Genomic DNA, 26,063 nt, shown 5'->3' with positions numbered 1-26,063 from the left:
GAAAAAGAAAAATACTAGATAGTTTCACTCATGGCAGGAGCATAAAGGACCAGGGGGGAAAAAATAACAATGATGAACAACTATATACCAGAGACATTTTACAGAAGTGGGGAATGGGATCAGAAATAGGGGATGGCACACGGGTGAACTGGTGATGGGAATCCACAGGGATTGCAGCTGAGAGGGAAAAAGGCACAAAATGACATAAAAATAAACTATTATAAAAATAATAAGAAGTGGATGTCTAAATTTTTTTCCTCCAACTTTTAAATTTGAATGCTTTTAAATTTATAGGCAATTTGCATAATCTATTTCATCTAGATTCATTGGTTGCTAACATGCTACAAACAAAGCATGTATGTACACACACACAGACATACTTCTTGTCTTCCCACATATATACACACACTCACAAACACACATCATAACATGCATATATATATGTATACACACACACACACACACATATATATATACGCTACATATATACGTACAGACACCTATTTTTGATGATCCCTTTAAGAGTCCATTGTAGCATTACATGTGGGCCCTAAGCATGTCAGCATCTTTAGCATAATCTCAAGATACTCTTAGCTAACAGCCACCCACATCCAAACCCTCCTAGTTCTCTCAGGCATACCCCTTAGAGCTGGCTTTTGTCCTTTAAATCCCAAATTCAGTGAAGAGTCATGAGTTGCATTTGGTTACCAAGTCCCTTTAATCTATACCAGTTTCCAGACTACTTTATCTTTCCTGATATTGACATTTTTGAAGAGTCCATGCCAGTTGTTGAATGGGGTTTCCAATGTGGGTTTTTAATGACTATTTCCTCATGGTTAGATTCAGATTAAACTTTTTGAGCACGTATGTCACTTGTGTGATGCTGTGCGTGTCTTTCATTGCAATACCTTCACTTCAGAGGTCCTGGGCCTTGAGATCACTTCTCCAGAACTCCAGAGATGGACCATGGAGAGGCCCAGGATGCTGGCTGCTAAAGGCCAGGCTTTAGTCCTGGCAGAGTTCACTGCCAGCCAAGCTGCTGACTGCGGGCACTCCTGCTGGGCAGCTGGGGTCAAAAGGAGAACTTCTCATTCCCAACATGAGCTCCGGGTGGCCAGTGGCCAATGGGTCACCTGCTGCTGTTGTCACACTCTGTTGATACAGCTGCAAAGGGAAGGAGAAAAGTGCTGAGGGGGTGGCTGGAAGGGACAGGAAGGGGATGGGGCACAAGTCAGGGGGCAGGCTGGCCCTCTCTCATGGCGCAGTGGGTTGGAGTGCTGCACTTCCAAGTTAAGCCAAACTGTGGCTGCTTCAGTGCCAGTTGGATCCCCGGCCCCAGAGGTGATCCTCATGGCACAGCTGACCTCTCCTGACCCGCCCACTGCTCCCCTCAGCAGTGTACTTCCTCCATCTGCCTGTTCTGCTCCCCACTCAGTCTGATGAATCCTCTCATCACCCCTGCACCTCTGGCTTGTACCCCAATTTTGTACGCATAAATAAATAAAATCTTAAAAAAAAAAAAAGTCAGGGGAAGCCAGAATGAAAGGCTGAGAGCCAGGGGACACACATACCAGAGAAGTAGACAAAAGCAGAGAGACTCAGACACACGGGGCCACAGAGGAAATCAAGCTGTGCTGATGAGCTTCCCTAACACCTTGGGAAAGAGTTTCTCCAGGTAGACTCAAAGGGTACAAGGCTTTCTCCCAAGGGTAGTGTGGTCACCTGTCCAGGCCGTACTTTTCCAAACAGAGAACTTCTATTTTTGCCCATGAAGCCAGACCCTGGGCCAAAAGTTTCTGCTCTGACTCAAAATGTCTCCCTTTTTTCCACGGGGCAGATAAGGAAGCCTGCCTTTCACACATCTGGGATAAATCAGGGGGACAGACCAGAGACAAAAGGAGGGCCCAGAGGGGAAAAGGCCACTAAAAATAGCCTTCCTGCTGTGAGTGGGGAGGAATGCAAAATCCTAGGAGCTGCCCAGTGGGTGTAATTTCAGCTAATAATAACAGGCCCTTGTTTTCTCATGAGAAAAGGGACTGGAGATGGGTGGTGGGGAGGGAGTTGGAGGGAGGGAGGGAGAGGGCTTCTTGGCTCCTAGATTGAGCAGCTAGAGCAGGGGATCCAACTAAGGTTCTTCTAGGCCAGATGCCTCCAGATGGGGTGGGGTGGGGGAGGGGGTAGGGTGGGGGAGGGGTGGGGGTTGGGTAGGGTAGTTTGCCTGTTAGAGGAACTAAGCCTGGACAGAAAGGGCTTTCTGGCAATAATGTGCACTGTCTGTAGTTTTCTTTGGCAGGAAAAGAAGAAAAACGGAAAGAGCGCAGTCGGGAGCCATGACCTCGTCTCAGGGCTCTCTTTTGGCAACACAGCTGAAGTCAAGTGAAGAAGCCCATTCTGTCTCCTTTTGCCAAAAAACAAAACCAAGCCCAGCTTACTGAGGTGGTTGAGGGGTGTCAAGGGGCGTGAGAGAACATCTTGGAAGCTCTCCAGCCACTCTCGCTGTTCCTTCTCGCTGGGGCAGGTGAGGAGGAATCTCCGCTGAGGTGTGACAATGGTGATGCCAGATTTCCAGCGATTCCCACGGATGCCCTTGGGCAGGTCTTCAGACACCTCGTATCCCTGTTCCTTGCTCCCAAGAAAAACCTGGCCTTGCTCAAAGGCATCCTGAAAATGGAGGACAAATTTCATCAGAGGCCACACCTGAGGCAGAGGGGGCTAACAGCCTTCAAGCTCTAGTTTAGAAAGAGGCCGGTAGGTATGTGTGAATCTCTGCTGGGGATTTCTGCAGGTGGGACCCAGAATGTGAAAAGCTGAAATGATAAACAAATCACATACATCATCTGATAAAATGATACTTAACATTTGTGGAGAGCTTATTATGCACCTGCACCGGGAATTCTAATGCTTTATAAGCAGTAACCCATTAGGGCTGCAGCTAAAAGCACTATTACGAAGCCTATTTTCTGGAAGAGGAAACTGAGGTACAGAGAGCTATGTACTCTGCCTGGGGCAGAAGCCTGAACCTGGACAGCCAAGTTCCTAATCACGAGGCTGCAGAGCCTCCAGATCAGCAGTGAGCCCTGGAGCCTAGAGGATGAGAATCAATGAATGCGCTGGCATTTTGGATACACGCGAAAACTTCTGAAGGTGAGGGCTCTCACCTTCAAGCAAAGGGGGGTGGGGTGGGGTGTGTGTGTCCAGCACCAGGTTTCTCGGGCCCTGTTGTTCCCCTATGGTCCCTAAGCTACAACGACCGCCTCTTTGTCTGAGGTGCCCTGGGAGAGGCTGCACCTCCACACGTACCAGTGGGTGCTTGTAATAGAGCAGCCTCCGCTCCTGGGGGTCCAGGGCAAACCACCTTTTCTTGAAGGGTTCTCTCTGCTGCAAAAGAGGAAACCGTTACCAGGGTTGCCAAGTAGGCGGCACATTGCTCAAAGCATCAGCCCAGCCAGGAGAGAGGTGCTGGCCAATCCCCGGGGTGCCCCGCCCTGTCCCTTTCTGCAGCGAGGCACTGCAATGTGCTTCTTGAGCCTCTGCCCAAGTGCTCACCCACTGCCAGCCTCACCCAGCTGTCTGCAGGTGCTGCATTGGTTTGGAAGAGGTTATTTCCTCTCAGGTTGTGGATGAGAGGTCTCAGAAAAAAAGGAAGTTGAGGAAATAAAAAGTGGCCACTGCTCAGCAATGCTGACAGTGCTGGCCTGAGCCAGATTTTGACCTGGGTCAGGGGAAAGAAGGCGGGAGAGGAGCCACAGGAGGAACTGTGTAGGTTGCTGGGGTGCTGCAGGGTAGGAAGAAACATGACAGTGCAAGCTCTTGACTAGATGTCAGGCTGCCTGAGGCGTCTTTCACACGGACACCATCATTCTGTCAACATAGTGTACTTAAAACACACACACACACTTCCACGCAGGCCCCCTCACTGTCCCCTCCTTTCCTTTCTCCTGTCTCCCTCCTTCCTTCCCTCAAAATCAGGCCCCTCTCCAGCCAGACATCTACCTCTGATCCTCACCCCACTCAGCACCAGGCTGAGTCTGAGATCTCCTGGGGCAGCTGAAGCCTCCACTCTTCTAGAATCTTCCTGGGGTACACAAGCATCCAGGCTTTCTCTCCACACATGAGCGGGACTGAGCAACACTGGGTGGTTGGGGCAGGTTTAGCAAATGAGAGCTGCTTGAGGGACCGAGTGTGTGCTGGGGAGGCGCCTGCCCCAAGGGGCTGTCTAGCACCAAGCTTGGTTGTGTAGGGGTGTATTCTCAGAGCTCAGCTCCTTTCTCACATGGGAGGTCCTGGTAAGCCCCCAGCACAGAGCACACAAGGTTTCAGAAAGTATAAAAGCTGTTCCCCAAACGCCCCTTGAGATGGTTCTGTCCCCGAAGTAGGGTACTAAGATACAGTTAGGAGGAAAGAAACTGATGGTGATGTCAGTAAGAAGGGAAGATGCCCATGAAGAGGGAAGTGCCTTCCTGAGTGCTGGATCTCACAGCAGCCAGCCAATCTCCCGTGGGCCTTCAACCCAGGAACTCACAAACACTGGTTTACTTCCCTTCCCTCTCTCGGTTCCCCAATTCCCCACCTTCAAAATTCTACCCTACTCCCGGCTAGGATAGAGGCTCTAAAAGTGGGGTATGTGTGTGTGGAGAAAAGGAGTAGAACATACCTTTGGGCCAGTCTTTTCCATGAAGCCTTGTTTGAGGTAGTTCCTGGTGATGAGAGGCACGAGCTAGAGAAGAGAGACATAAACTGACCCCCTGGCTCACACTCCAGAGATTCAGGGTTCTCCCAAGGAACTTGGCTCCTCTACAAAGGGGAAGTTTGGAATGGGGAAGGACCTGTACTTGTGGTTCACTGGGTTATATTTGGAAAGTGATATGGATGCAATGTTATATTTCAACAGTGAAATGCCAACTCTCCAGATGTTTGCAGAGCTGACCGGCATGGTCAAGTCCTGGTTAAGAACTTAGTTCCAGAATTTCTTCAGTGTTCCCTGCAAGTGAACACCAGCAAGGCTCTGAAGGAGACTCTTGGTGTCAGGGCCAGTCTGAGGATTTGCTGTGAGTCAGGCCCTGGGGGCAAATCTTAACCACCCTGTTGGTTGGATATTAAGACCCTCAGTGTATCAAGAGGAAACCAGGTCTCAGAGAAGAGGCTGGGGGCTGTCCCCAAGTCAAGTCCCTGCAGAATGAACAACTGGGATTCACACACAGGCCTGAAGGATACCAGGGGTGCTCCCACAGAAGGACATGTGCTAAAGTATAAACAGCCAGAGTCCTCTGCTCAGGTCAAGAGCTCTGTCGTTGTGGGGATTCTGACACAGGGCCACAGGAGGTGATGGCAGAGTGGGCAGAAAGAGAAAGTTCTAGACTAACTTTCCAGAGTTGGGAGAGCTAGCTCTAGTTCTGACCTCAACCAGTAGTATTATCTTGGTAAGACCCTATGTCCCTTTGGGGGTGCTCCTCTTTGTGTAATAAGGAGTTTGCATTACAAGATCTCCAGGATTCCTTCCAGCTTGCCATCCTACACTTACTCAGAGAAGCTTCTAAAGAGTGGTGTTGGCATCCTACACTCCAGGGGGTCATCCACAACTCTAGTGTTTCAAATGACAGCCCAGGCTTCCAAGAGCAGAGGGGGTTCTCCAGAGCTCCAGTGTCTAGGCAGGGACGAAGGTGGGTGAGTTCTGGAGAACAGCAATGGAAAGTCTAAAAGTGTAGAAAGTGTTTTACTTCCTTAAAATACTTTGTATAGATTATAGTTCCTTCATTTGAAGAAAAGACAGAGTCCTGAACTGCTGAGATGTCTGAACTTGAGCCAGGATAAGGATAGTCCAGGCCAAGGGAAAGCACTGAAAGAAGGAAAATCATAGGGTGGAGTATTCTCCTTCCTGTAGATGCCTGGGCTCACCTGCGTCTCACAATGGCCCTGGAAGGTGACAGATGAGTAAACTAAGACTCAGAGAGGTGAGGTGACTTGCCCTAGGTGACACATCAGCTTCTCTGGCCATGCCATTTCTTATGACAGGATCACAAACCCACTGGTGATCCCCAGTGTCTATCTTCTGGATCTCTAAACTTGAGCCTGGGTAACTGCCCAGAACTCCTACTGTGCATAGACTGGTATAGGAAAGATAGAGGACAGAAGCAGATGGGGAGGAGGTTGGGGTAGATGGGGGGTTATTGTGGTGGGGGAGGGAGACAAGAGGACATTGAGGATGTTGATTAAAGATCAATTTCCTCAGCAAGCTTGAAGAGCTACTGAGATAAACTAGGCAGAGCAACTGCACTTTGTCCTCCCTCCTCCATGCAGCAGTCAGCACTCTCAGCACCCCACCCACCCTTTCATCAGCTCTGGGTGCTGACTCTGCAGACCTAGGTTTGGCTGGAACTGCTCCCAGAGAATGGCCATCTCAGTGCATTGCTGGATCTGGAGTGAACACTTGGTGCCCTGCAAGCCTTGGAATGAAGAACTACTTAGGCTTTCAACGAGGACCAAGTAAGAGAGTGCCAGGACTAGGATGATCTTCACCCCCATCACCCACAGAACTGTCTCTGAGCAAGGCCTAAAACAGGGACAAGATCATGGCACCACAGAACTGGAAGGGACCCTAAAGGGTGACCCAGACCAGCTGTAGAAACAGATGCTCAGAGAGGTGACCTGCAGTGCACACACAGCAAGCTAGTGACAGAGCATCAGCAAGAAGCAGGCCTCCTGGCTCCGGGCAGCATCTTGTCCCACACTACACAGCTTCCCCAGAAAGGTCTGAGAGATTTGGAACATGACCCAGAAGTCTGAGGACAAGCAAAAAGGAAGCCTTCAGGCTCACTATTATCTTGGCCACCAAAAGCAGTTGTTCCTATCAGAATTGCAGTGGGGGAGATCCCACAGCCTTCCTGGGCTTGGAACATGAGAGGACAAAGGGGGTCTTAGCATGGGAAGAGCACCTGTGGTTATTTACATGACCTTCTTAGGATGCCGTTTCTCATCAGTAAAATGGGAATAATCATTCTCACCTAACAGTCCGATAAAGGGGTTGGTACAAGAAAAATGGGCTCAAAAGCACGTCATAGGCAATATGTTAGGAGTATCTGAACATTTTAGTGGGAAAAGGGGTCAGAAACAGATGCCCAAATCCTGAGCTCCTCGACTATGGCGGTAGCAGAGCATCCACAAGGGCAGGGCCTAGCCTGTCTTTTGGAGGCCGCCCTGCCATTTGTGAGTCCATCATCCCCCAGTGTCCCCAAGGAGGAAGGCTTTGGTTTCCATCAGAAGTACCCAATCCCAAGTCTCGGGTTTTGTCTGCAATCAAACCTAAGTCTGGCTTCTATCTTTGAGGTCAGCAGACAAGAACAAAATAATGTGGCAGAAAGGAGACTCAGAAACTAGGGTCCACATTTAGCTCACCTCTGACTCTGGGAGCTCAGGAAAGGCAGCTTTTAGGGACTGCAGGCGGGCTGCACGGAGGGCATTGAACCAGTCCACTATCTCCTGCAGAGAAGGATGCGAGGACAGTCAGTCAGAGAGATGAAGTAAGGGGAGCTGAGTGTGGCAGGAAGCTAACTGGATCTTTGGGTTTGGGCACATGCATTCAGCACATGCACGCACCCCCATTTCTGCTCAGTATCTTGTTCAGATGCAAGTTGGATTCAGCGGTTTGACCTGGCACCTGATCATCTACATTCCCAACATGCTCTCCGGTGATGCAGTACTGCCAGTTGGTGGATGCTGGCGTTACGGCCTGTTCCATGGCAGCCAGCGTGATTTATGCATTGCAAATCTGAGTCTAGCCCTCCCTCCTGCCCACGGAAAAAAAGGTAAGATGCTTTAGTCTGACTTCTTTTGCCCTCTGAGCTCATTCTATATAAAACCATGTGCAATTTCCCCAATACAAGCTGCACCTCCTCCTGGAACATTCCACCTTAGCCACTTCTTCTTCATCACCTCAATCATACTGTTTACTTAGAACATTCTACTCATCCTAAAGGTTAGTTTTCATGTCATAGATTTTTGGGGCTCAACCCAAGCCTGTTCCTATGAAAACGGGCCCACCCATGTTCACATCCCATTACAGACCCACAGCTTATCTTGGCCACAGCAACTGGATCAGTGGGGCTTCAATTTAGAAGCTGGACTGGGCTTATCAGATTCTTTCTCCCAGGAATTTGGAATTGGGAAGATAAAAAACTTGTTCAAATAGCTGTAGTGTTGCTCTTTGATGTAATAGTTAGATTTGATGTGACATAGTCATTTGAATATGGTTCCAAAGAGAATGACACACAACTGGCTCTCTCTTTCACAGGTCAAGTCCTCAGGCCACGTATGAGCTCTTGTCCCAGGACTTAAGAACTTTTTGAGGTCTCAGGCAGTAAAGAAATAGGACCATCCTAGCAAAGACCCCATCAGGCCTTTACTTTGGAAAGTCTCTCTAGTCACAAGCTGATGAACAAAATCCAACCTGCATCCAAGTTTGTTTGGCTTCTGAAGTTTGGTTTGTTTCAACCCTCAATGCTTGGCTCCTTTTTTTTTTTTTTTTTTTCTAAACATAAAGTCATTCTGGGGTCGAGCAGTGACTGGAGTTCAGACGTGTGCTCTTCTAAACAGAGCGGGGAGCAGAACAGGCAGATGGATGAAGTACACTGCTGAGGGGAGCAGCAGGCGAGACAGGAGAGGTCTGCTGGCCATGTGGATCAACTCCTTTGCAGGGATCGAACATGCACTGAAGTGGCCAGGCTTGGCTTAGCTTCGCAGTGCAGCGCTCCAACCCCCTGTGCCACCAGGGAGGGCCCTGCAGCTCCCTTTTGTGCCTTTCTAATGGGGAAGCTGGGGCATGCCAGGAAAGCAAGAATGGCCAGACCCAGGTTTCCAGCTGCTCTACAATTGGGCAGGGGAAGGAGCCAGGTTGGGTAAGTAGCAGAGGCCACGGGCATCTCAACAGTTACTGGCATGGAGGAGTGGCCACCGCCAGGGTGGATCTGGGGCAACAGTGGAGGGCAACACCAATGACTGAAAATCAGAGACTGCCTCTAAGTCTTCTGGCTACATAAGCCCCAAGATCCTGGTAAAGACAAGAGGGAGCTAAGAAAATTTTATTTCTTGCCAATTTTGGGACTGGGGTCTTTAGATTTAAAGAAGAAGTGCATCATTTACTTGAACCCCTGGTGTTACAGAACATTGTGTTCCTATTAGAAAATCGCTCTCTTTCCTCCCCCCATTCCACCACACCACGCATCACAGTTCCTGAATCTTTGCCCTTAAAATAAATACACCTGTATATCTCATTCGGCCCCCTTTAAGGCTTCTTAAATTTCATCTTTTTCAGTATATTCACATCGTTTTTAAAGAGAAACTCCTTCTGGAAGCCTTCTTTTGACCATCCCCTCCACACCTGCAGACCAGGCCATTGCCTGTCTCCTGTGTGACCCCGGCATGGCCTCCACCCACCACACAGACCCACCAGTGCCTGTTTCCCCCTCCATCTCCCTCCTCAGCATGAGTTCGATCCCCGCCTGCCCTGGAGGTGACCACATGGTGCGGCAGACCTCTCCTGACCTGCCCACTGCTCCCCTCAGCAGTGTATTCCTCGATCTGCCTGTTCTGCTCCCCACTCTGTCTCTGGTGAATCCCCTCACCACTCCTGCACCTCTGGCCTGTACCCCAGTTCTGTACGCATAAATAAATAAATCTTTTTAAAAAATAAAATAAAAAGTTATGTATAGTGCCAAGAGCAGTACCCACCAGATGCTCACAAAATGTCAACCCCACTTTCCCCTCTCTGCCTCCACCTAGCATCTCTGTCCCTTGCCCAGTCACATGACCCAATTTATTCTCTCAGATCTTTATTACTGGTCTGTTCTTCTTGGGGGGTGGGGGGGATGATTTCCTTCCTAGGCCTTTAAGTAGTGCTTCTCAAACCTAAAGGTGCCTAAGGATCCCTGGTGGATCCTGTTAAAATGCATTTTCTGGCCCTCCCTGGTGGCGCAGCGGGTTAAAGCACAGCACTGAGAATCTAAAGCCGCTTCCGCATGAGTTCGATTCCCGCCTGCCCCGGAGGTGACCACATGGCGTGGCAGACCTCTCCTGACCCGCCCGCTGCTCCCCTCAGCAGTGTACTTCGTAGATCTGCCTGTTCTGCTCCCCACTCTGTCTCTGGTGAAGCCTCTCGCCGCCCCTGAGCCTCTGGCCTGTACCCCAGTTCTGTATGTACAAATAAATCTTTAAAAAAAAAAATGCATTTTCTAATTCAGTAGGTACCGGGTGGTCCCTACACACTAGTTCCAATAAGCTCCCAGGTGGTGCCAATGCTGCCGGCCAGGGCCATATGCTGAGGAGCAAGGTCACTGCTGCCTCCTCCTCCCATACTCAGTCTCTGCCTGCCTGAATTTGCCATTCCCAGGCATAGTCCCTTCTGCTCACTGGGCTCCCCGTGATGGCTGTGCAGCGTGCACAGTGCAGCTACACACATGGTACCTGCAAGCTTTCTCCCCTCTCTCTGCTTCCCTCATACTTCCGTCTCAGACCCGGAGGTGATGACAGATTAAGGTAAATAGCAAGTCTCACGAGGCAACTGATCAAGGAAGTCGGTGAGCTGAGCTTGGCAGGTCCTGGGGTGCTGTGGGCTGGCTGGTGGGGCAACACCAGTCTCTCACCTTTCCACTTTCATGAAACACAAACAGGTTTCTGATATGACTCTCTCTCCTGTAGGTGATCTGCAGACCATGTGGGTGGCCAATCTTCTCTGTCTGGAAGGTGGCATTCAAGTCCTTGATGTTGATGACCGCTTTGGGGCCTTTACCCTAGAAGAGCAAGCAAGACTCCTCAATTTCTTGCTCTAAAATTAAGACACAGATCTTCTCTGTGCTGTATTCAGCCATCCCACATGCCTGCTTACTCAGATTAGCTTTTATGAGTTGAAAGGGGACGTAAGAGCTCAAAGTTTTTATTCATAGAAGGGAAAAGAAGTGCTTTCCTTTATCATTAATAATAGGAAATATTGATGAAAACTCTTTAGACCTGTGGTAGTCATTAACCACATGTGACTGTTAAAATGAAATGAAATGAAAGCCTCAGCTCCTTGGTCACAGTTAGCTCCATTTCAAGTGCTCAGGAACAACCTCTGGCCAGCGGCCAGGGCATTGGAGAGGGCAGACAGAAAACATTCCCATCGCTGAAGAAAATCCTAGTGAGCCATCTTCTCTAAAGGGGACTTTAGAGAACAATCCATGTTGTTTCATTTATTCGTTGTTATGATTATACCTATATATAATTATACAAGTTACTTATTTGGTTAATTTAAAATTAATATCAATTTTATGTGATGTTATTGGTTTTAAATTAATTTTATCTATGTAAAATTTATTTCATTTATTAATATTAATTATATAGGTTATTACATTGTTACCATGATTATATTTATTATAAAACTTGTCCTTATAGAATAATGAACAGCCATATACCAGAGGCATTTTGTGGGGGTGGAGTGGGGAATGGGATCAAAAATGGGAAGGGGTGGGTTGGCGGAGGGGGGGAGGGAAGTGCACGGGACTATGGTGATGGCACACGGGTGACTTGGTGATGGGAAACCCATGGGGATTACAATTGAGATGAAAAAAAAATGTACAAAATGATGTAAAAATAAACTGTTATATTATTAAAAAAAAAAAACTTGTCCTTATAAAATAAAAACCAGGGCCCTCCCTGGTGGTGCAGTGGGCTAAAGCACAGCACTAAGAATCGAAAGCCACTTCCTCATGAGTTCGATCCCCGCCTGCCCTTGAGGTGACCTACATGGTGTGGCAGACCTCTCCTGACACGCCCGCTGCTCCCCTCAGCAGTGTACTTCATCAGTCTGCCTGTCTAGCTCCCCACTCTGTCTCTGGTGAATCCTCTCACCGCCTCTGTACCTCTGGCCTGTACCCCAGCTCTGTATGCATAAATAAATAAATCTTCAAAATAAATAAAATTAAAAACAAGTAATATTTCATCTTATGGATACACTACAATTTGCATGTTCGAATGTTCAGTTGTAAATGGACATTTAGGTTCTTTAGGGTTTTGACTATTAAGGTAAACCTTCTATGGGACATTTTATGTACAAATCATTTTGTGGACCTTTTCATTACTCTTCAGTAAATTCCTAGGTGAGGAGCAGCAGGATTATTATATTCATTTAACATTTTTTAAAAGATTTATTTATTTATTTATGCATACAGAACTGGGGTACAGGCCAGAGGAGCAGGGGTGGTAAGAGGATCCACCAGAGACAGAGCTGGGAGAAGAACAGGCTGACTGACAAAGTACACTGCTGAGGAAAGCAGCGGGTTGGTCAGGAGAGGTCTGCCACGCCATGTAGGTCACCTTCCTGGCCAGGAATCGAACTTTTGCTGAAGTGGCTTTAGTTTCATAGTGCTGTGCTTTAACCTGCTATGCCACCAGGGAGGGCCCTATGCATTTAACTTTATTAAAACCTGCCAAATTGTTTTCTGAAGAGGTTATATCATTTTATAGTCCCATCAGCAATGCATGAGACCTCCAGTTTCTTTATATCCTGCTAATATTTGGCATTCTCAGCCATTGTAATCTTAGCCATTCTGATGAGAGCATGGTGTCCTACTTCAGTATTTCCCTGATGCCAGAGAAATTGAACATCTCTTCAGATATTTACCAGGTATTTTATTTTCCTCCAGTCCATTTCCTTTGTCTATTTTCCTAATACATTATCTCTTTCTTCTTGATTTGTAGGGTTTTTTTAAATATGTTCTGAGTATTAATATTTTGTTATGTTGAGTTATCTTCTGGGTTTCACTTTCCTAACATTTTATTTTTTGTATTTCAAAACAACTACAAAAAGAATTACCTTGATGATGAAAATTTTCCATTTGGGAGAAGAAATTTTTTAAAACAAAGGCAATTCATTCTATTTTTAGACTGTTTTAGACTCAAATGACTTAGGACTGAACAACAGATCCACTTTTCCAGCCAAGAATATGAGGTCCTTCCTATAGCTCAACTCAAAGTTGACTTGCTGGGGTTCAGTGGCCCCCTTCTAACTTGTCACCCACACCTTTTCTTCCTGCCTTTTGTACCTCAACATTTTCCAGTACTTTCAATTGATTGAGAAGAAATCCCTACACTGACTTGGAGGGCTAATATGCATCCTTCCCATTTTTCACTTGGCCATAAACCACAACTACACTGGACGGACACCTTTAGCCAGTGCTCTGGTCCATCTAGGAAAGCAATAGTGAAAATAAATAATAATTTTTATATACAGGAAACACAGTAAGATGAAGGCTAAAGTACTCAGAACTTATCCTTCTCCTTGTAGACCCCTCTTTCGTAATTTCTTTGCTAGAAACTTCTCATTTTTCTGTTCTGTGAATACTGAGCTGTCCCAAGGATGAGTGTGGTAGATAATCTCCAAAGATAACCCTTAGTAATTTCTTCCCTCCCCGAATGAGCATGCCACTCCACCCATATGGAGGAGTAATCTATTTCCCTTGAATTGGGGTCAGCTGCTTGACTTGCTTTGACCAAAGAAGGTAGTTCGTGACCTAGACTTTAAGAGGCCTGGTAGTCCCTCCCTGGTGGCGCAACAGGTTAGGACATTAGGATGCATCACTGTAAGCTGGCTGCAGCCTCTTCAGTGCCAGTTCGATCCCCAGCCCCGGAGGTGACTACATGGTGCTGCAAACCTCTCCTGACTAGCCCACTGATCCCCTCAGCAGTGTACTGACTCAGTCTGCCTGTTCTACCCCCTGCTCTGTCCCCAGTGAATCCTCTCACCACCCCTGCACCTCTGGCCTGTACCCCAGTTCTGTGTGCATAAATAAATAAATCTTAAAAAAAAAAAGAGGCATTTCCTTTTACTTGGGGAAAGCCGGCTGCCATATTATAAGACTCAAGCTAGAATCCTGAATGAAGAATAATCACACAGAGAGAGGAGCCATATGGGTATGCCAGGGCACCAGAAATTAATGAATGAGGCTTCTAGTCCAGTGTAATCACCAGCTAGATGAAGGAGGTTAACCCAACTGTTGCCACCTGTAATACATTGTAAGGGCTGAGGTAGGCTGATTCCTAGTCCATAGGATTATGGGAAATCACAAATCAATGTCTTGTGCCACCAAGTCTTTGGGTGGTTTGTCACTTAGCAACAGATAAATAAATTGTTCAGTCCTTGGGCATTTTTTTAACCCACATTCCCTGTCTTGGTGATCCTAGCCAGGCCATGCTAAGCCAGTCTACATGCTGATGACCCCAGCAAAACTTTTTTCCAAGCATCTAGACTCATTTCCTAGTGTCTCCTAGGAAACTGTGCCTGTGAACTTTTTTTTTTTTAAGATTTATTTATGCATAAAGAACTGGGGTACAGCCCACAGGTGCAGGGGTTGAGAGGATTCACCAGGACAGGGAAGGGAGCAGAACATGTAGACTCACTGAAATACACTGCTGAGGAGGGCAGCAAGCAGGACAGGGGAGGTATCCTGCACCATGTGGGTCAGTTCCCTGGTTGGGGATCGAACTCTTTCTGCAGTGGCTGGAGATAGCTCCATAGTACTGTGCTTTAAACCAATGCACCACCAAGGAGGGCCTGTACTTGGGAACTTTATTACCATTAAATTAGATGGGAAATCCTATGAGCACTTTCAGATCCAAAAAATAAACTAGTAAATAATACCAAACACAGCCTACTTTCAGGTAGGCTGTATCACCATACCTCCTTGGATGACTAGTAAGCATGTCAAATGAAAAATGACTCAATCATTCCCTTAAGGAGACAAGTCTTTGCCACCTCAGCAAATCTATTGTCCTAATTTAAGGTTAAAAGCTTGGAATCATCCTTCATCTCTCTTTCACATCCCACTTCCAAGTCTTCAGTAAATTCTTTGCTCTACTTCCAAAACATGCAACATATGACCACACTTTCACCACCATCATTTCTCTCTTGATTACTGCAATGGTTTTCAGACTGGTCTCTCCGCTCTATTCTTGCCTTCTCCCTGCTCCACCCTCCACCCAGGAGCAGCCAGAGTGCTCCTTTGAAAAAGTTCAAGTCAATTCATATCTCTTCTCTGCTCAAAACCACTGTGGCTTCCCACCTCAGAGTAAACCCCCCTCCCCAATTTATATATCCAGCAAAGGATTTGTATCTTGAAGATACAGCACTACTAATTCTCAATAAAAAGAAAAATAATTGGTTAAACTATGGGGAAAGGATCTGAATAAACATTTTTATAAAGAAGAAATGGCTGGGCCCTCCCTGGTGGCACAACAGGTTAAAGCACAGCACTATGAAGCTATCATAGCCACTGGAGCATGAGTTCCATCCTTGACCAGGGAGCTGACCCACATGGCACAGCAGACCTCTCCTGACCTGTTTGCTGCTCCCCCAGCAGTGTATTTCAATCAATCTGCCTGTTCTGCTCCCCATTCTGCCTCTGGTGAGTCTTCTCATCACCCCCCTCACCTCTGGTCTGTACTCCAGTTCTTGTATGTAAGATAAATAAATTAATCTTTACAAAATAAAAAAGAAGAAGAAATGGCTGATAAGCACATAAAAAGACATTCAGTATCCTTAGCCATCAATGAAATGCAAATCAAAATCTCCATGAGACACTAATACTGATACATGTTACCAAATGAATGCACCTTAAAACCCCAATACTAAAAAGCAAAAGATTTGCTTCAAGAAACCGTATATGCTTTTGTCACAAATGATTTCATTTATATGAAATGTCCAGAATAGGCAGCTCTATAGAGACAGAAAGTAGACTGGCAGTTCCCTAGGGGTGGAGGGGAGTAGAGGATTATAGCTAAGGAGTATGGGGTTTCTTTTTGGGGTGGTGAAAATGTTATAACATTGACTGTGGTAACAATAGCACATTGTGAATATACTAAAAGTCATTAGTTATATACTTCCCCCCCCCCGAATCATTAAATCTTTATTCATTTTAAGAAAAAGAGAATGAATGTGGGTAAAAAATTGATAGCAAATGGGAAAGAAAGTACCCAACATACAAAATCAGCCATCCAATAAAATATCCCAGTGATGGGAACTGTACACTTTAAATGGGTAAATTGTAGATATGAGAATTACATCTTAATAAAGTTGTTACCAAAAAAGCCACGAACAACATAAGTCTTACTATGACCTACAGGGTCCTCGACCATGTGGGTTCACCTCCCTCAGTCCTTTCCTTTGCTTATTTTGTGCCATTCATTTTGGTTTCCTTGAAGCCTGATATGCCAGCGAAACATACTTGCAACTCAGGCCAGAGCTATGGCTTATGGCTGAACAGTTTGTGCGCTGAACAAAATCCCCTGGCTGAGGGGAGGGGTAAGAGAAAACTGAAATCCAGGCTTCTGCTGGTCTAGGCTGGGGACCAGAGGCTGTGGCCCTCACTGGTCATCTTTTTCCTTTTTAAAAAAGATTTTTTATTCATGCATACAGAATTGGGATACAGGCCAGAGGTGCAGGGGGCAGTGAGAGGCTTCACCAGAGACAGAATGGAGAGCGGGACAGGAAGATTAACGAAGTACACTGCTGAGGGGAGCAGTGAGTGGGCCAGGAGAGGTCTGCCAGGCCATGTGGGTCACCTCCAGGGCCAGGAATCGAACTTGCACTGAAGCAGCTATGGCTAGCTTGCAGTTCAGCATCCTAACCTGATGCGCCACCAAAGAGGACATAGGGTCATCTTTTTGTAACGGGCATGCTGTTGTATAGGCCAGCTTGACATACCCAGGACTTTGCACATGTTCTTCCCTCTTCTACTCTTCCCTGCATCTTCACATAACACATTTCTCTTCACCAATGTCACTGTAGGGGCACCCCACCCAGACACTCCCTTCATGGCCTAGCCCTTGGCCCTCTTTGATTTCACTTCACAGAACTTATTGCCACCTGATACATCACATGTCAATGTGTTTGAGTCACCACCTGTCTCTTCCCACTAGAATTAAAGCTTTACGAGAACAGGAGCTTTGTCTAGTTTACTGCTGTCTCCCCGTGCCTAGGATATAGCGTGTGATCAACAAATATTTCTCGAGTGTGTGAATAAATGAAGTAAATTCAAGTCATTCTCAAAGGCCGAAACATGGACCAGACTAAGTTGTGTTTATTTTAAAGCCAAGGAAAAGAAAGCCTAACTCCATGTGGTTGACATTTCCACAAGATGAGGCATCGCTGCTTAGAACACAGACCCAGTGGATGTGAGCCCAGAGCCCAGGAAGAGACCCCTGCTGGCCTGACTCTTACCTCCTCTTTAGTGTAGTACTTCAGGAGGCCTTCTCTTACGAGAAGGACAAACCTCCTCTGCAGGAACTGCGCGTTGTCCCTTCCCCGCTTCCACAAGATCCCATCTCGGTTACCTGAGTCACCAAGAAAGAAAAAGAGAGAACACCTGAGAACTGGTGCCTGGGCAGCTCACGAACTGTGACAGGTCCCAGGGGTGGAATGAACCCTCCACCTGATGCTAAAATGTCTTGGATCTGACTAAGCTATTTATCTGCCTGGGAATAAACTCACAAAGTCTTATGATTTTGGTTGGGCTCCCCAACTCTCTTCCTCATCTGTCTCATGGGAAGATATAGCAAGCCCTGATGTAGGCTAAATACTGAGAACCTGGACTGATTGTGAAAGAGGCCCATGTGCTGGTGTCTAACCTCATGCTGACATCAGGCCTAATGAAACTTCAGCAGAGTGCAGGAATAATGAATGAGGGACCTCTAGGCACCTGCTGGTGTGAAGGCCTGGTAGCGAGGGGAGATGAGCATGCTGCCTCTGGTCCTCAAAGAGTGTTTCAAACACGTTGTTCTCTAGGCCACTGTCGGCTTAGACTTGGTCTAGTACTGCACAGAAAACAGATAGATGAGTCACCAGCAGGATTGTGCCCTGGACAAAGGCAGGAAGAGAGACTGGAATTGAGCTCCTAACCAAGCTTGTATCACACCAGGGCCTATCCAGGAGCAGGAGCAGGAGCAGGAGCAGGGATGTCCTTTACAATGGTTCTACCCAGTGGGGGAGACTTCCTGTCATTTATACTAGGAATCTCTACGCACTAGTTCCCTGCAATGACTTAAGACAAAAACGCTCTCCTCTGACTCAGATCATAGACTCCACCCATTGATAAGTCACAATACATTTTAGAGGCTAAAGAATCATGTGTTTGGCCTTCATGACAATGAGGACAACAGGTTGACCTTTGCTCCTAATTCTCAGTCACTTTGTTTCAGGACTCATTAGAACACAGACCTCAAAAGAAGATGAAAATAACTTTACCTGGGGGTGGGGTGATTTTCCCATCAGCCATAAATTCTTGTCTCTCATACTTAGCACGAATCCATTGTTCCTTTAAGACTCTAAAAAGAGAGGACGTTTGGTCAGTTGCATCTGCTGCATTCTCTTCCTGCAGGGTGGTCTTGGAGGTTGGGAGCATCAAAAAGCCACCTCACTGCCAGTTCAGGCTACCCAGAGTTTCTCAGGCTTGGTATTATTAACATTTGAGGTAGGATAATTGTGTGTTTGTGGGATGTCCTATTAAAGAATGTTTAGCAGCATCTCTGGACTCTACCCACGAGATACCAGTAGCATTCCCACCCCACTTATCCAGTTGTGATCTCCAAAAATGCCTTCTGAAATTGCTAGTGTCTCCTGTGGGGAAAAATTTCCCCTGTTGCGTTATAATGAAACCACTGGCTCATTCCCACCCCAACCTCAGTTCTCTAGCCACATACTAGTTCCCCTGAAGTGTCTACACTGCCAACCCCCACTGCTTACTCATGAGTTTAAGCCAAAGAGCCCAAGAACCTTTTCCCATGGCCAAACTGCACCCCCCCAAAAAAAAAAATTGGGGCATGTTACAGTGGAACAGAGCAGTGGACTTGGGATCTGACTTCTGGGGGTCCCCAGCCCCCTTTACCATTTATCCACTATGACTGACAGCAAGTTATTAATTCCTCTGGCTTGGGAAATATGCCAACAAGTTTAAACCTCCCTACTTCAGGATTGTTGAGAGGTATAAATATATATAAAGGGTCTAGTACTGTAACTGGTAGCTGAAGCCATAGACCGTTAGGTGGTGCCCCCTGGAGTAGATGCTGGGGAGGATAGATAGCTCCAGGGAAAAATGCTAAACAGTACTGCTTTTTGGGGTAGGATGACTGATAAGAAATATAAGTGACTGCAGAAGGGGGTGGAATTCATTTAGTCTTTGGGATTCAGTTTTTGAACCTTTAGCATTTGGGTCAGCAGATTCCAGACCCCACCTCGCTGATCTTCCAGAAGACTGTTGCTGGCCTCTGAAGGTGGAGGTCTCCAGCCACCAACCTCAGAGGGAAAAAGTTCAGAGGTTTTTCAAGTAGCCAAGTGATTACAACTGTTCCTGGTTTCACTGCAGTTGCATTCACTGGCACGGGAGGTGAAGACCCAGAGCTGGGAGTCTTGCTGAGCTGTGAGTGTGGCCATTTGTGGGTTAGTTTGGCTACTGCAGCTGCTGTTTTGGGTGTTGCTTGTCTGCTGCTGTGCTGGGGCGTCCCTGAAGCTCTGGGAGTGTCTCCTGTTGCATCTTCTACTGTCTTCATGAATCAGAACCTGCCCTGAGTCTGGCTGCTGTGTGTTCCAGGTCGGCAGAGGCAGGAAGACGCCATCTTGGATAGTGGCCTATTGATGGGGACATGAGTTTGGTGTCCTCAGTGGCAAGAAGATGCCATTTTAACTGTTTTTGCTTAGGACTGAGAAACAATGGCCACCGCTTTGGGTGATTTAAAGGCCATTATTGGCCTTAGTAACTCTTTGTTTTTCCCTGGTTTGTTGAATAAATCCCTTTGTCGTTGTTCCCTGAGCCTGATTACTCTTGCAATTGTGTGCAAGAGTGAAAAACTCAGACAGTAACCTGTAAGCTATTTGGACAGTACCTGTGGCCAGTTTAGTGCCCCTTGCTGCCCTGTGTCAGTACCAAGCTCAGCCCATAACAAGTTTCTGTTAGCACAATCAGATACTGCTATCCATGACTACTGTTGAAAAACCATACCATACACCCCAGAGTAGACTTAATTTAACAGTTTGGCTTTTCTCTCCCTTTCCAAGAAATATTCTAGGCTCTATATAACCTCATCACTAACCTAGAGCTGGACACCTGGTGCTGATGGTCAATCAGAGCTCTTCCTTGGGTTGTGTGAACCAAAACTGATAGAGGGATGAATCAGAAGCCCTCTCTAGAACCCAACTTGGAGCAGCAGCCAGAGACCTGGAAGTGGCCTTGCTCCCACTTCTTTCAGCTGCATGAAGGAAGCCTAGATGACAGGAAGATGCGGGAATGACAGCCAGAGAGCATGTAAGAGACCTGATGGTGCTTGAGCTCCTGGCCTAATTCTTATTTTTTTCAAATTTAATTATTTAAAAAAAGTTTTATTTATGCATACAATAACTGGGGTATAGGCCAGAGGTGCTGGGTGGGTGAGAGGATTCACCAGAGACAGAGTGGGGAGCAGAACAGGTGGATCTATTGGAATACAATGCTGAGAGGAGCAGGGAGACAGGAGAGGTCTACTGCACCATGGGGGTCAGCTCCCTGGTGAAGATCAAACTCAAGCTGCAGTGGCTGTGATAGCTTTATAGTGCTGAGACTGTAACCCCTGTGCCATCAGGGAGGCCCTCTCCTGGCCTATTCTTCCTGAGAGTGACTACACCTGTCTTTCATGTGCTATGATCCCTCAAACCTATGAAATCCCCTTGTGCCTATACTAATTTAAACTGCGTTTTTGTCACTTAACTCCTCCCTAATGCAATGTCCTACTCCCAGGACATTGAAGAGAGTCTGGGAACTCTGCATGGAGTCTGACATAGGATAAGACCTGGGAAAAAGAATGGATACTGAAGGCTCTGATCCTAGTCCCAGGGGTGAGGAAATTTGAAGAGTTTTAGAATTGAGGGGACGAGGCCATTGGTGATTGGTGCAGGGCCGCTGTAGGAGTCATGACAAGCTGTGTCTGTGCAGGTCCAGCAGAAATTCTAGCACATAAGAGGTACTCAAGAAGGTATGCTTCTTTCCCTTGGGGACAAAGGGCTGAGTAGCAGAGACCAGGTAGGCCAGGCCCTGTCAAGTTCAAGTTGAAGCTGGTTCAACCTTCAGCTGGTCCAGTGGCCAGACAGTATTCTGAAGCTGATACTGGGAAACAGATTAAAACTGGTGCCTAGTGGCCTGTGAGATGTTTTATACAAATCATCTCATTCAGTTTCTACAACTGCACTGTGATGCAGTCAGAGTCAGAGAGGTTTGGTAACTTGAGTCAGAGAGGTTTGGTAACTAGTCCGCCTTCTCACAGCTAGGTCATTGTAGAGTCAGGAAACAAAACTGGGTCTTCTGTGTTGACAGTTGTGCTTTCCTGCCACTCCACACTGCATCAGTAGCCCTGTGGTTGTTCTAGTTTGTGGTTGGCAAACTAGACGACTGCTGGGAAAGGTTGTATAGTCTGTGTACTGTCCAAAAGTGTCCTGTTGGACTATTGGGCAGTGGTAGCTGAAACACAGTCTGCTCTATGCAAGTCACCCACTGGGTTGTGTTTTCCAGAGACATACCTTCTCCCTATTTCCATAAAGCATAGTCTAGAAGCCATTGCAGCAAGCCTCAGGCAAAGGCAAGCAGTCCCGCAGACATCTGAGATCACTATGAAGCACTGTCACACTGACCCTTCACCTCCAAGGGAGCTGAACCCTCCTGTGACTTCACAGCCTCCTGGATTCTCTAGTACTACGAAAGTCACCCAGGCCGCAGGCTAGCCCAGGCTCTGCCTCCGTAAGCCTCAAGTTTTTCATTTACATCATGGGGTTAAAGGCAGTAGTAGTCTCATACAGTTGTTGAAAAGAATGAAGCAAATTAATGTACACAAGCATTTATACCAGTCCTGGTACACAGGTAAAATCCAACAAATATTAGTAACTACTGTTATTTTTATGGTTATTACTCAGGGACCTGGGAGCCAGGCAGCTGCTTTGGGGCTATGCTGAGCTTGGGTTGGACACAGAAATAGCTGAATCATGTTTGTTCTACTAAAATACCAGTCTTTCTCTTCTTAACCTAGTTAGCCAGCCCCTGTAGGCTATGAGAGCATCAGAGGCAAAGGCGCAGATCACATAGAACTATGTCCCATGTCACAATTGTGGAAACTTGAGGGCAACGAGGTTTCCGTTGCGGGTCATAAACTGCAAAAAACAATGAAGGTAGAGAGGGGCTTAGACCTGATCTATGTGTTCTCCAAATGCTTTTCAGAGCTACCTGTCAACCAGGTCCATAGCTGAGACCACCATGGACATAAAACACCAGAGGTGGGGAGGGGAGGCAGGACTGGGAAATCACCCACTCACAGGCAGTCGTTGGCCTGGGGGATATAGTAGAAAGCAGGGACTCGGGCTTCGTACTTGGCCTTCACACGGAGGTTCCCATTGTGGGTCATAAACTGCAAGACAACAGCAACTTGGGATAACATTGGAACTTGAAAAAATGTGAAATGAAACCACTGTCTACCCAGAAGGTTCTCACAGCCCCTTGGCTGAGTCAGGGAGTTTGACAGGTCCCACTGGGTTTAGTCACCCACACTGCTGGGAAATCCCAGCCTGGAACAAGGAGGTGCTATAACATCCATGCTCACAGAGAGGGCTCTTTCCCATCTTTACATTTTAGCTCATCTGATGCCCTCCATCACTTTAATGTAATCATCCTTATTTAAGACACAAGGAAACTGAGGCTTAGAGAAGTTAGGCGACTTAACTCAAGGAGACACATAATAAGAGGAGCTGGGATTTGAACCCAGATTTGTATAACTCCAAAGTTTATGTTTCTCCCACTCCATCTGCATATGGTCAGGGCCACCCCTTCCAGCAGAAGTCCCCAAAAGTCTGCAGAAAATAGATGTAGAGTTTACAAGAAATGGGTCCCATGATGTAGGTGAGGGTCATCACTGGGGCCTTTGGCACCCAGGTAATCCAGAGGCTGATGTGCTAGGAATGGCCTCATGAGTTAGCACACACAACAGTAACAGCTATCTGGCAGGAGGGCAGGGGTGCAAAGAAACATGAGGTTTCTAGTTCATGTCTCTTGGGCAGAGTGAACCCTGTTCTCCCCCTCTCCAGGACCTAAGGGCTGCCAAAAGATTTAGCGAACTTTGGATCCCAACAATTAAAATCCCAGCTGTGACATTTATTCACTGAATGGCCCTTGGTAATACTTAATCCGCTGAACTTCAGGGATCCCACCTATAACAAGGAAGAAAATATGACAGGGCACAAACACGATAAAGCACAAAGAAATAAACTTAAGGTTTGTGTGCTGGTGTCCTGGTTTCCTACCTTCCTCCTGCACTAGAATGAAAGCCGGCTGTGGGCAGGGACTTTGGCTTGTTCATTGCTCTCTCCCACTAACAAGCGCAGAGTAGGCTTATAGTTACTATGTGTAAGATGCATGAATAAAGCATCTAGCCAGAGTGGGTACTGTCAGCCTGCTTCCCCAGCAGTCTGGGAATTCCTCTGCCAGCACACTAGAGACTTTCTGGCTGAAATGGTGTTATTCAGGCTGAGCATGTCATGTCCTCTGTCTCTGTAGGTCAAGAAAGCCAAGCTCTTCCCTTCCAGGCTAGGGGGACATAAGACTTAGACCATGAGTCAGGATGCTTGTGTGTCAGCCAGGACTTCAGCCAGTGAGGGAAGCCACTGTTAATCAATTGCTTAGTTTGTAGCCACATTGAGATTATATCTACCCCTTACAGCAGCCCTCCGAAGGGGTTGTGGTATCCCCAAAATACAGATGAGGAAGTTGAGGGCCCACAGCTTGTAAACAAGCAAGCCATGGAAGTAAAATGGCTTATGTCTAAGCTGCAACTCCTGATAGCCTGAGTTCTTTTCTTCATAGTTACTGCTCCTCTCTGGGCCTCAGTTTCCCCTGGTGTGGGATGGGAGCAAACCACCCAATGCCTCTATCCAGCACTGCAGCTCCTAGGCACTCCGGGTCGCACCCCTTGTTACCTCCACAATATTGTCGTCCCAAAAGTCAAGCCTCACGGATTTGACTTTGCTGATGTCTGGGAAGTTGCGGTGGACGCCAGAGCAGTTCAGACAGATGAAGATGCCCAGTTTGTAAGAGGCCCAGTCGGGATCTACAGGATGAGAGGGCTGGAAAGGGAGTTGGGCCTGCACACGCGGACGCGGGTGGGGAAGCTGGGCTTGCCAGTGAGGATTCCCGGGGTGGTGTCTGACTCTGCTCCCCACGCCGCCGCCGCGGGAACCCCTTGGTTTTCCCACTTAGGTGAATGAGGACACTAGCATGGAACTTCCTTGCCAGCCCGGCGGGCGGCCAGGATAGAGTTCTCGAGAGTCCCGGGTATAGTGCGAGCGTCTGAGGAGCGCACTATGTGGAAGTTACCAGACTGGCGGGAACCGAAAGGACAGAGCGGAATGAGAGGCCGACCAGGACCGCTGGGGAGGTGCAAGGCGGGGGCTCTGGGTCGGGACCACTCCGCGACCGCAGGGTCGGAGGACGCGGGAGCTCGGGACTGGGGCTGGGTGCAGGGGGGGCGCTGGACGCGGGTGCGGAGTGTGGGACCCTCCGGTGTGGCATATGTTTGAGGGGGGGAAGTGGTCGGGTTGGGTCCGGAGCTTCAGGAGGCGCTGAGCAGGGTCCGGGATCCAGGCTCCCGGTCCCAACTTATGGAAAGATTCGTTTCGGAGTCCAGAGTGGGGCGCGCAGGGAATCTGGTTTGGGGAGCGCGTAGAGCCGAAAAAACCAAGCACCATCTGGGACCAGGCTCGGAGATTCGCGGTCTGGATGGGCGAGGGCTGGGGCCGAATTGTCGTCAGGGTCCCTCCCAGGGCTAGTGGGGGCCGGAGACGGGACGCGAGGTCGGGCCCCTAGACCCCGCCACACCGCTCCCGCACCCGCACCCGCTCCTCCCGCCGCGGCGCCCTTACCCGCAGCCCCGCAGTCCGCGCAGCGCGCGTTGCCGGTGCCCGCCGCCTGCAGCAACTCCAGCAGCCGCTTCTTGTTGCGCTCCCGGTCGCCCATGGCCGGCCGGGAGGGCTCAGCGGGGCTCGGCCGGGTTTCCGTTCGGCCCGCCGGAGCCCATGGCCCGCGCGCTCGCCCCGGCAGGTGGAGAGGAACCGAGTTGCTCCGCCACCCGGCCCGCCGGCCCCGCCGGCCACGCCAGCCCCGCCCCTGCAGGACACCCGGCCCCTCCCTCGGCAAGTCCACGGCAGCCGAGCACCGTGGAGGAGCCGCTCCCTCTTTAGGGGCAGCCCGCCGAGGGGAGGGACCCCGGCGCGGGGTCGGACTTCGTCCTAGGGAGTGGGGAGTCAAATCCTGCCCCACCACTCCGTAGGTGCGTGGCTGGGACGATCGAGGCAAGCTTTCTGGACCTCAGTATCCACCTAGTCGCGCAGGGGTTAAGGACAGCGCTGTGTAAAGGGGAATAAGGACGAGTGTCTGCATCTCAGGACTCCTTGGAAAACTCATAAAGACCTCACTTCTGTTGAAGGGTTCTACTGGTGCAGATTTTACATCTACCAGAGACTTAGATGTTAAAATGCTACCTCACGAAGCAGTACTGGGTACCTAGCTCAAGTTATCTCTTTAGCTTCTGGTCCTTCTAAGACACTTTAAAAAAAAAGATTTTACTTATTTTTGCGTAGAAGAATTGGGGTGTAGGCCTGTGGCTTGGGGGTTCACATGGTAAGGAATGGGGTTATGTGAGGGTTATGTGTGGAAGGATTCACCAGAGACAGAGTGGGAAACAGAACAGGCAGATCTACTGAAATACACTGCTGAAGGGAGCAGCAGGTGAGACAGGAGAGGTCGGCTGTGCCATATGGGTCAGCTCCTTGGTTGATCTAACTCAGGTGTGTCCCCATTATAACACAGACTTAACTCTAGGCTACAAGGAAGGCCCCTTTTTGGACATTTTTTATAGCATCTTTCCATCCCTTTTGGCTTTATCATGTGCTTACTATCTACCTTGCATCAGTTATTTATATTAATCCCCCCCCACACTCATACAATGTACCCATACCATACTAGTTTGATGTCAGTTTTTAT

The 26,063-nt window shown here is 48.0% G+C and overlaps 1 protein-coding gene across 1 annotated transcript; it reads right to left on the bottom strand.

Moving 5' to 3' along the window:
* Window positions 1–685: 685 nt before the first annotated feature.
* Window positions 686–25,079, bottom strand: ADAP2 (ArfGAP with dual PH domains 2). The gene is made up of 11 exons (XM_012726115.1): window positions 24,944–25,079; window positions 24,002–24,132; window positions 22,349–22,440; window positions 18,266–18,345; window positions 17,243–17,355; window positions 10,635–10,781; window positions 7,393–7,476; window positions 4,655–4,717; window positions 3,301–3,378; window positions 2,433–2,661; window positions 686–1,164 (listed from the first exon to the last, which is right to left on the bottom strand). The coding sequence occupies exons 1-11, from the start codon at window positions 25,035–25,037 to the stop codon at window positions 1,130–1,132; spliced, it is 1,146 nt and encodes a 381-aa protein (XP_012581569.1). The 5' UTR covers window positions 25,038–25,079; the 3' UTR covers window positions 686–1,129.
* Window positions 25,080–26,063: the final 984 nt, after the last annotated feature.

The sequence above is a fragment of the Condylura cristata genome, unplaced genomic scaffold (assembly GCF_000260355.1).
Source record: "Condylura cristata isolate star-nosed mole 26May11 unplaced genomic scaffold, ConCri1.0 scaffold00017, whole genome shotgun sequence".
NCBI classification, from domain to species: domain Eukaryota; kingdom Metazoa; phylum Chordata; class Mammalia; order Eulipotyphla; family Talpidae; genus Condylura; species Condylura cristata.
The sequence above is the reverse complement of the archived record's forward strand: the minus strand, read 5'-3'. Positions and strand labels throughout refer to the sequence as shown.